General features: G+C 49.4%; 1 protein-coding gene and 1 non-coding gene across 2 annotated transcripts in view; both read right to left on the reverse strand.

The window, feature by feature from the left end:
• Positions 1-6,781: 6,781 nt before the first annotated feature.
• Positions 6,782-6,853, reverse strand: TRNAE-UUC. The gene has a single exon. It is a non-coding gene; the product is annotated as a tRNA-Glu (tRNA).
• A 1,155-nt stretch (positions 6,854-8,008) lies between these two features.
• Positions 8,009-10,800, reverse strand: part of CCDC115 (coiled-coil domain containing 115) — a 3,828-nt gene continuing 1,036 nt past the window's right edge. Inside the window, exons 4-5 of the mRNA XM_029226096.1 lie at positions 10,497-10,628; positions 8,009-8,957 (exon numbers count right to left, since the gene is read on the reverse strand). Coding sequence (XP_029081929.1) covers positions 8,845-8,957; positions 10,497-10,628 — 245 coding nt within the window. The 3' untranslated portion in view covers positions 8,009-8,844. The remainder of the gene's footprint in view (positions 8,958-10,496; positions 10,629-10,800) is intronic.

A 10,800-nucleotide genomic window follows, 5' to 3' on the forward strand; every position in this document is an offset into this window, starting at 1 on the left:
CTAGCATTGAGTACTGTGTTCCAGTTCAGCTCAGACTTGCTCCACCCAATGGAAGCCAGCCAGGAAGTCCAGAGGGCAGTAGCCCAGCCTTTCCTGCAAACCCACCATGCAACCCACCCAGACCAGAACCCTGCCCACAGGTGGCCAAAAGAGGAGAGAGGAGGGGAGAGAGAGAGAGGGAGAGAGGGCAGGCTGTGGGGGAGAGGGCAGCTCCCCGAGGGAGGGCTGTCTGCTCCAGCTGGGCCAGGAAGTGTTGTGGCTGCCCCTCGCAGGGTGCCTGCCAGCCCCACCCGCTGCTCTGTAAGAGCAATATCCAGGAGCACGCCAGCGGGGCCTGAGGCCTCAGTTAGGTCTTATGTCCTTGGGACCTAAGGGCACACAAAGTTTGTACTATGGGGTCCAGGTGCAAAAGGACATTCGTTCTCTTGGCTTGTCCCTGTCTTGCCAAGGGAACGTCTTTCCCTTGGGAAAGGGAATGACTGTGTTGGAGTCAGCTGTGGCCTGCAGCCCCTGCCTTGTGAATTTCTCGGAGCTCCCAGTATAGGAAGAACTCAAGGACGTAGGGAGCCTGCTGCCCGCACGTTAGGGGTCCCCTCAGTCAGTGCCCCCGCCCACCCCATTGCCCTGAGTCTGGGTGGGGCTGTGAGGTTGAGGGGCTGGAATGCTGCCTCCTGCCAGTGTTGCCATAGGGGGCCAACGAAGGCCACTGGGATGTAGCGGGCAGGTGGGATTTTAGGATGGGGAGGGCAGTGGCTGCAGGGCGGGGAGGGAGGAGGGACAGGGGGGTCTTTGGAAAGAGCTGCGGGAGAGGGAGGGGGTGGAAGGCTAAAGCCTTCAGCAGCTGGTGTCCCCAGGAGGTCTGCAAACCAAGTAATAACCATGTCAGTAACCCTGCTCCTGAGGTCAGGGGAGATTGGGCATGTTCCAGGTGATATGTTCTGACGCCAGGGCCCCAGAAGCCCATGGCCTGCTCTGGCCACTCTGGCTTCCCACGTGGCTCTGGACCAGGCACAGCGAGGTCCCTACTTGCCAGGTCTGGGCGCACCACCAGCTGGCCCAGGCGCTAGGCCTCGCTTCTGCTGCCCATGCCTCCTACCAGCTGCGTCTGGAAAGTAGGAGGCAGGCCAGCCTGCTGTGTGCCTGAGACCAGGGCCTCCAGCATTTCGAGGTCCTGGTGTTCTCCGTGCCCTCCCATCACGGGATACTCCAGATCCGGCCCTGCTGGGTTCCGAGAGCTCACGAGGTCCAGCTGCTGGGGCTGAGGGGGTAGGGACTTCAGGGCCTTGGGCCCTTGGTCATATGAGCATCCGCCGGGCCGTCATGCAGCCCAGCCAGAGCCCTGACAGCCTCTACTGCAGGGCGCCACTTGCCCCAACCCACCTGGAGCCAGCAGGGCGCAGAGGGCACAGCCCAGCTCTAGGGCCCTTCCCCACTTTTCTTTTTCATTCCCTTCTTCTCTTTCCACCAGAACAGGCAGAACTGAATGATGAAGGAATGAGCAACCCCAGACCTTACATAACCTGGGTTACCTTGTCGACCTGTCCTTGCACAGTGTTCTGAGAGGCTGTTCTTCAAGAACCTTCTCTGCCTGAACTCTCACTCCCCTTCGAGGCTTATTGAAACCTAAGGAGCTCTGTGAGCTCTGTCCAGTCCAGGCCTTTCTCTTGCTCTGGAAGCCTGTTTAGCACTTGGTCATTTTCTAGTTGTTCTATGAGTATTTGGCTGGTCTCTCCAGTAATGAAGTAGGACTCTCAGATGCAGGGACCCCTGGGTCATGCTGGCCCAAAATATGCCTCCACCCCAAACTGCTCACTCCTCTCCAAACATATTCAGAACTTTCTTTTTAAACCATATTTCTGATGGGTAGAAATGAAAGTGAAAAGTTATTTCTGGGTAAGCAAGATGTAGATGTACCTTAAAAAAAAATTTTCCCCCCAGCTGGGTCCAAATTCTACTTTAGAAATTTCAGAGGCTAGTAGAAAACAGGGAGAAAAAGTTTTGAATTTTGAAAAAAATTGGAAACAAGAGTTTCCAGATGCTGGACCAAGGTCTGGTAAGGATTTTGAGGTGCCAAGGGCCACCCTCCAGGAGTTTGCTATGCCTCTATAGAGGATACAGCTAACTTCACTGCCCACTTAATCTCATTCTCTTGAGCCCAGCATACATTCTCTAGGAGCATAGGCTGGGCTGAAAGTTCTGGCCCACCCAGAACAGTGCCAAACCTCCACAGAAGACAAGCCCACCAGTTCTGGGGACTGGTCCTGAAGATTTCCTGCTAATTATTTAAAAAATTAACATTGAGAGGGGGGCTAAAATGATTTCCTTCCTTTTTATTTAACTGGAATTACAGGCTGTTAGAGCTAGAAAGATCATTAGGGTCCTGGCATCTGTCCTTTCCACTCAAGCAAAGACCCATGCTGAGGGAACTGAACACAGGCAAAACACTCTTTGACATAAATCATACCAATGTTTTCTTAGGTCAGTCTATGAAGGCAATAGAAATAAAAGCAGAAATAAACAAATGGGACCTAATCAAACTTACAAGTTTTTGCACAGCAAAGGAAACCATAAACAAAATGAAAAGACAACCTACAGATTGGGAGAAAAATATTTGCAAACAATGTGACTGACAAGGGCTTAATTTCCAAAATATACAAACAGCTCATACAACTCAATAACATAAAACCAAACAACTCAATCAAAAATGGGCAGAAGACCTAACTAGACATTTCTCCAAAGAAGACATACAGATGGCCAACAGGCACATGAAAAGATGCTCAACATCGCTAATTATTAGAGACATGCAAATCAAAACTACCATGAGGTACCACCTCACACTAGTCAACATGGCCATCATTAAAAAGTCTACAAATAACAAATGCTGGAGAGGATGTTGGAGAAAAGTGAACCCTCCTGCACTGTTGGTGGGAATGTAAACTGGTGCAGCCCCTATGGAAAACAGTATGGAGGTTCCTCAAAAAACTAAAAATAGAGTTACCATGTGATCCAGCATTCCCACTCCTGGGCATATATCTGGACAAGTCCAAACTCTAATTTGAAAAGATACATGCACCCCTATGTTCATAGCAGCACTATTTACAATAGCCAAGACATGGAAACAACCTAAACGTTCATTGACAGATGAATGGATAAAGAAGATGTGGCATACACACACACACACACACACACACACAATGGAATAGTGCTCAGCCATAAAAAAGAATGAAATAAGGCCATTTGCAGCAACATGGATGGACCCAGAGATTATCATACTAAGTGAAGTAAGTCAGAATGAGAAAGACAAATACCATGTGATATCACTTATATGTGGAATTTAAAATATGACATAAATGAACTTGTCTACAAAACAGAAATAGACTCAGAACAGACATATGTTTGCCAAGCGGAAGGGGGGTGGGGGAGGGATGGATTGGGAGTTTGGGATTAGCAGATGCAAACTATTATAATATATATATGTATAACTAGAGACTTCCCTGGTGGTCCAATGGCTAAGACTCTGCACTCCCAATGCAGGGGGCCCAGGTTCAATCCCTAATCAGGGAACTAGATCCCACCTGCCGCAACTAAGAGTTAGCATGCTGCAGCTAAAGATCCTGCACGCCACAACGAAGATCCCGCATGCCACAACTAAAACCTCACACGGCCGAATAAAATATAAATAAATATTTAAAAATATTTTATATATGTATAACTGAATCACTTTGCTGTACACCAGAAACTAACACAACATTTTAAATCAACTATATTTCAATAAATTTTTTAAAACAAAAAAATGGTTATGATGGTAAATTTTATGAAGTATATTTTATCACAATAAAAATTTTTTTTAGGGCTTCCCTGGTGGCGCAGTGGTTGAGAGTCCGCCTGCCGATGCAGGGGACACGGGTTCATGCCCTGGACTGGGAAGACCCCCACATGCCGCGGAGCGGCTGGGCCCGTGAGCCATGGCACTCCGCGAGCCATGGCCGCTAAGCCTGCGCGTCCGGAGCCTGGGCTCTGCAACGGGAGAGGTCGCAACAGTGAGAGGCCCGCGTACCGCAAAAAAGAAATTTTTTTGAAAGATTTCATTTCAAATTCTGTAAGGGCAAATACTCCACTGGGCAACACTTGGGGGTGTCATCGTAGCTGGGATGCCCTCACCCTGACCCCATGGAGACACAGTAGTCTCAGAGTAGTCCCTTGCCATCATATGGAATAAGCCAAAGAAACCAACTCTGTTACAGAATATTATGACTCTGATGGCCCCACCACTTCGTGGGCTGCTCAGATCCATCCCATGGCACTTGGAAAGAGTTACCCCTCACTCTCCTTGGAGGAGCCTTTCAACTGTCACAAGTAGCCAATTAATTTGAACTACCCCCAGGTACTCTGTCCTGAACACTTGACACCTTGACTCAGATAGGAACTAGGGGAGGACTTTGTTTACAAGTTCCAAAATTTATGAACGGGATTCACAGCAACATCTGGTAGAGGCAACAAAAAGCAGCTTTGGGGCTTCCCTGGTGGCGCAGTGGTTGAGAGTCTGCCTACTGATGCAGGGGACGCGGGTTCGTGCTCCGGTCCGGGAAGATCCCACATGCCGCGGAGCGGCTGGGCCCGTGAGCCGTGGCCGCTGGGCCTACGCGGATGGGAGAGGCCACAGCAGTGAGAGGCCCGCGTACCGCAAAAAAAAAAAAAAAAAAAAGCAGCTTTGGCTACAGCAACAACATGCCAGCCAGCAGCGTGCCTGCTGCTGCCATCTGGAAGACCTGTTAGAAAGTCAAGATCAGTCATTCGGTCTGAGATCAAACCATTCTGCTTGCTGGACCAATTGTTTCAATGTTTTATTATTATTACTTAGGTATTGTAAGGCCAACAGATCAGGAGACAATTGCCACTGAAAACATAGTTTATTGTGCTCAACATTCCCAAGAGAGGGAGTAGGGACGCATGTGGAGGCATGGGACACAGAGAATGACCAAGGGGAAGTCAAGAGGCAGAGGCAGGGCAAGGGGATTTAGTATTGGCTAGTCTGAATAATTTCAGGGGCTCAAGGGCATAGAAACGGTCCCTGTTTTATCATCTGTCTTTTAAATTTTTGTTAAGAGCTACACATGATGTATCGGGTAGAAAGAACTGAGGTAAATAGGCTTTTAGTGTGAGCTTTTGTATTTTTCTGGCTAGGAACCAGGCTGTATTTATTGTTTGCTCTAGTTGTAGGTGTCAGAGGCTAAAATTTCCTCCAGTGTTCTTATTTTTGTGTCTTGTGTTGTCTTTGGCTTTCCCATTAGACCTCTTACACAGATTCTGAGCCTAGCAGTTCCTTCGGCTATAGTCCCCTATTATTGTAACGCAGGAGCTTTAGTTATGTGGTGGTAAGAGCTGGGCGGAGGGGAAGTGTCTAGAACCCTATGGTTAAGGGCTTAGTCTTTCACTGAGCATCTGCCCGTGGGCTGTGACCTTCACAAGTGTTTCTGAGCTTCTGTTCCTCCCTTTACGGCGAGAGAGGGCTGGAGTTCGGTATCTCCCTTCCCCCAGGTTGGGTATGCTCTGGTAACAGTTTCCCTGAGGATGGGCCTTTGTTAAGGAGGACAGGCTGCGCTGGTTCGTTTCCGAACGGTTCCTTTCCCCCTCCCCTTGCCAGAAGCACCGGGGGCTTTTTCTCCAGTCCTGACCCGGAGCACCTGGTAGGGCTCCTGGAGTAAAACCCACAAGTGTGACGCTCAGTGAGCCTCCAAGTTTTCCTACAAGTTGCTGACTCTGGCAGCCGCTTCTGAGGCTGGTGAGGCCTGGCTCTCTGTCCTCACTCTTCTCTCCAGTTTTCGAGGCAGCAGTTGGCCCCGCGACCTCAATTTCCTCATGATCCAAGACGAGTGGCTAAACTGTAGTTTTCTCAGCTTTTTCCTTATTGTGGGGATAGAAATGACTTCCAAGCTCTGTGCATGCCAGATCGGAAACCACTGTAACCTACTGTAACTTCCACGCTTAAAATTAATATGATTATAGAGATAATCCCCGCCCCCCCGCGCAGAAGTGTGAATGAATACACGCGTGTGGTGGTGCGCTACTGGGGACAGGGCCTCGGGCCTGCGCGTAAGCTCCCTGGATTAACTGATCCGACAGGGTAAAGGGACGGAAAACGGAGGAAGACGTTTCCTGACTCATGTTTGTGGCTTTGGCTCCCCTTTCGAAGGGAAGAGTGCCCGGGCTGGGGTGCGGGGGACGTGGCGTGCGGGCCCGGCCCGCAAGCCCGCGTTGCCCCCGTGAGAACCCAGGACCCCTAACCACTGGACCACAGGGCAAACACAGCAGCCGCCGGGCCAAAGAGAGCTAAAACCGTCAGGGAACGCTCCGGTCCCCTCCGCAGCCTGCCGCTCGCCCCTCCGCGGACACAGCTCCGCAGCGGCGGCCCCACCCTCCCCGCAGGCCCGGGAGCCAGGCTGCGGCGGCGCCGCCCTCGAGGGAGGGGCCGGGCCCGGGGCGCCCTTCACGGCGATGGTCTAATACATACTGGAGTAAACATTTAACCGGTAACTACTACTATTACTCACACCCGTAGTGGATATGGTACCGCATGTAACTCACTGGTAGAACTAGTCAATGACGTGATGAAAATCAACACTTCCGATTAATACACTGACGGATGGGGCCCAGAGCTTCCCGGGCCTCAATTTCTCCAGGTTTAAATGGAGAGAGACATTTAATTTGACGTGAGGTGTGCTAGTGGAAAAAAACCAAACTGTGGCAAGTTGAAAGAGTAAGTAAGAAAAATAACTCAACGTTCCCATACCGGGAGTCGAACCCGGGCCGCCTGGGTGAAAACCAGGAATCCTAACCGCTAGACCATATGGGAACTTCCGAAAGTCTGTTTTCCTCGATGCGACATATATTATTTGCGTCAGCTTGTCGTCAGCACCACCTCACGACATCTGCGCACCTCAGGCCTTGCTCCGGCTGGTAGAAATCTGTGCTGACTGCGGCTGCGCGAGCCCAGACTTCATGGACCCGCCCGCCTACGTAGCGCCTGCCGGCACATCCGGGCCCCTCCCAGGGGCGGGAACTCCTCCTCCCGGAAGTGTTCCCAAGAACCGAAGCGATGGTGGCTGGGCGCTAGTCGTAGCCACCGTCCGCACTAGCACACCACGCTGGGACCCTGGCCGCCCCGCCACCGAAACCCAACTTCAGCAGTAAATAACGGAGGGCTATTGCTTGTCCTTCGATGTCAACTGACATCTAAAACAAAAGACACCTCTTCTCCCCCCGCCCCAGTACCGGGTTCCCCGTGAAAATCTTTTCCTCAGAAAGCAAAAACGGGGTGTTATCTTTAACTCATTTTAGCTTGAAGATCTCACAGGTTGGCACTTTGTTTGTAACAGGTTTTGGCCTGAAATTCAACCTTTTATGTGGGTGGAGGGATGCCCTTTTTTCCTCCGGTCACAGCGTTTCCTTTTCAGTGCTTCGATTAGGCTGTTTCACAGACAACTCAAGCTCAACGTAGTGCCCCGCCCAGCCCCGGACCGGCCAAAAAAAAAAAATTCCCTCCAACCAGAAAATGTGCGCTTACAGCGGTTAAAGTATGTATTAAAGGCTCAAGAATTAAAACAGTGTGGTTCCTGTGTCTGACATTAAGATCAATGAAACAATGGAACCGCCAGAACATGGTACGGGTATACAACATTGGGATTAATCGAAAGAAAAAGGTGGCATCACAAATCAGCGATAAGGGTGGTACCCTGTATGTGGATCTGTGGTAGAAAATAGGAAGTTGAGTGCAGGACTCACCCTGTACCTCACCTGAAAACACAAAAGTTCTTGAGGAAAACACTGGCGAATTCCCTTACCGTCACATCAACTACAATCCCAAAGCAAGAAATCATAAAATAGCTGAGTGATAAATTCAACTGTACTAAGAAAACTGACTTAAAAACACAAGAGCTGAGAGATGCTCATGATAGCTTTCACCTTGCTCTTTGAGCTATTCATTTGGTCTGTGCAGTTTAATGTAATGTGTTTTATTTTATAATAAAAAGTTTGCTTTGTTTTTTTTTAAAACCACCATAAGCAAAATTAACAAACTGGGAAAAAAAATTTACATCTCATATTATGAACAAAAAACTAACATCCACCAAACATAACAATTAGCTCCTAGAAACTACTAAAAATATCAACAAGCCAGTAGGAATATGAATTGACACAGAGTTCCTGGCCCTTCAACAAATTAAAAGCCTCACTCTTGGAAAGATAAAGGCAAGTTTTTAAAAACCTGAATGGTCTCTTGAAAGATTTCCCTTGAAAATCTAGGTCCGATCCTTTTTTACCTTCTGGCTTAAAACCTGCCAAGCGCTGCCCATCTACTCGGGTGTGTGTGTGTTTTATCGATGAGGAATCATTCTGTCCTCATCTGTTAGCTGTGTATGGTTTATTCCTCCATCAAAATCACTTTTAAGGATCTAGTGAAACCAAAGCACCTACTTCTTGTCCTTCCCTGCCATTAACTGTTCAATATTTCATCCTTTAATGGAAAACCACAGCTGATTTATGCATCAGGTTGTTACAGTTGTTCAGTGATATGAACTAACCTAACAGGTTTGTGCCTGCCCCACATGAATACGTCCTGAGACAACAGAAGTCTAGAAGTGGTTTCAGAGTAGTGGCTTTCAACATTACTCACTTTGTCCCTTCAAACTTCCCCACCTAACAAAGTTTGAAACATGCAGACCAGAGAAGTATTAAGGAGGGAGGAATAGCTGGGGTGGGGGGCAATCTGTGAAGGAAGAAGGCCTGAGATAATGCAGCCACATCGAAGAACAGCTGTGCTCACTGCCTTGCTTCTGTGGTGGCAGGTCAGGGAGCCCCGGGCTCCAGCTGCTTGAGTTTCTCCTGCAGCCCCTGGAGCTGGCTTCGACCCCAGTCGATGCGGATCTGAAGGCTGGCCATGTCTGCAGCCAGCTGCAGACCTAGAGGAAGAGGAGAGACTGTCACCATGTATCTGTGGTGACAAATGACTCAGGGGGCTCTGGACATCCCCAGGCCTCTCTGGCCTTCACACTTCCTAAAACATTCCAGGTATAGCCTTGCATTGGCTCCTCGAGAACCTCACTGGACCCATACCCTCATGTCCTTCAGGTCGTTGCTAAAATGTCACCTCCTCAGATACTTCCTTGACCCCCTTATATCACCCACCAGGAACTAAAAATTCACAGATCATAATATAGTCTCATGCCCTTATTTCCTTCCTTCTTTTCTCCATTATCACAGCCCCTCACTGCTCTTGTCCTCTCTCCTTCTACCTGTTTTCTCTGCCCCCAAGATTGGTCCACACTCTGGATCCACCTCTACGTTGCTTTCACCTGATGCTTCTCCTGGAACAGCTGCTGTCAAGTCCTCTGGGCCATCCACACCACCCAGTCCACTGGCCAGTCCTGTCTTCAGCCTAACTGCCTGGCAGCAGAGCTGGCCACACACCTGATCACCTCCCTCCAGGGCACATCTTACTCTCTTGGTGTTGCTCCTGCCTCACTGTTGCTTCTAAGTCTCCTCGACTGGTTTCTTCCCTTCTTTTTTCTCTTACTTCCTGTCCACATTCCCAGGACCTCTGCTGATCTTATCTCATTTCAACTTTAATGCTGTGTCTGTTAGCAACTTGGGAATTTAAAACCAGTGTTATGCAGTGGGCTCCCAAATCTCTCTCTCCAGCCCAGTCCTCTTCCAAACTCCAGATGCATGTGGCCAACCATCTGATCAGAATCTCCACCACACAGTACCAGGAACACACCCCACACCACTCCTGACTTCCCCTCGGCTGTTGCTGCTCCGCAGCCCTCCCACTTCAGGTGAGGGCATCCACCCTTTCAAGCATTCTGGCTAGAAACTGTGGGCTCATCCTTCACTTCACTCCTTCCCTTACTGCCCAGTTGATCTGTCAGCAAATCCTGTGGCTTTTACTTGAAAAAACGGGCAGCTTTCCACCACTTACCCCATCCTCCACTGCCCTCCCCCCGCCCCCCTCCACTAGACCACTGGCCTCCTCTCTGCCATTCCAGATACAACCTTGCCTCAGAGCTCTGCCCTGGCTGGTCCCTGCACCTAGAACACTGTCCCCCCAGATCACCAAAGCTCTCTCCTTCATCTCTTCAGAGGCCTTTCCAGGCTACCATTCAAAAAACAGCTTCCCCAGCTCACTCCATACTCTACCTTATTTTTTCATAGCAAGTCTCATTATCTGGTATTATATTTAGGGCCTACTTATTTGTTTGCATGTTGTTTTTCTGTTCTCAATAAAATAAACATCCTATGAAGCTGTTTGCCCCTTTTGTTTACTGCCAGCACCTAATATGAACCTGGAACTCTGCCAACAGCGAATAAACGCTTTTTGAAAACACAGAAGGTGTGCAACAAAAGTCTGCAATGGAGAAAACCTGCAAAGCCCTTTGCAGGCTAATCCCAGCCCTGGCATTAGTGCTCAAGTGCTCCCTGTAGATAGGGGGTCCACTCACCCTCCCGGAAGCTGGCTTGAGCTTGCCGTAGACTGTGAGGAACCAGGATTCCAAACCAGTTCAGAGGGTCCTGGGGAGCTGGGGAGGGGTCTGGCTCCGGGGTCCTCGTGAGACCCTTGCGCCTGCGCAGAACTGTAAAAAGAAAGGCTGGAGGTTGGGGGGCTTGTTACCTGGCCCTTGTTTTCTCAGTGACACAATGTTAAACTTCATTTGAGCTCAGTGACACAATGTTAAACTTCATTTGAGCTCATGGTCCTAGAAAATACCGATAGTTGGAAAATCCTCTCAACCTTTTATGTTCTGG

Source organism: Monodon monoceros, unplaced genomic scaffold (assembly GCF_005190385.1).
Source record: "Monodon monoceros isolate NGI ecotype Baffin Bay Population unplaced genomic scaffold, NGI_Narwhal_1 Super_Scaffold_16, whole genome shotgun sequence".
In the NCBI taxonomy this organism is placed as follows: domain Eukaryota; kingdom Metazoa; phylum Chordata; class Mammalia; order Artiodactyla; family Monodontidae; genus Monodon; species Monodon monoceros.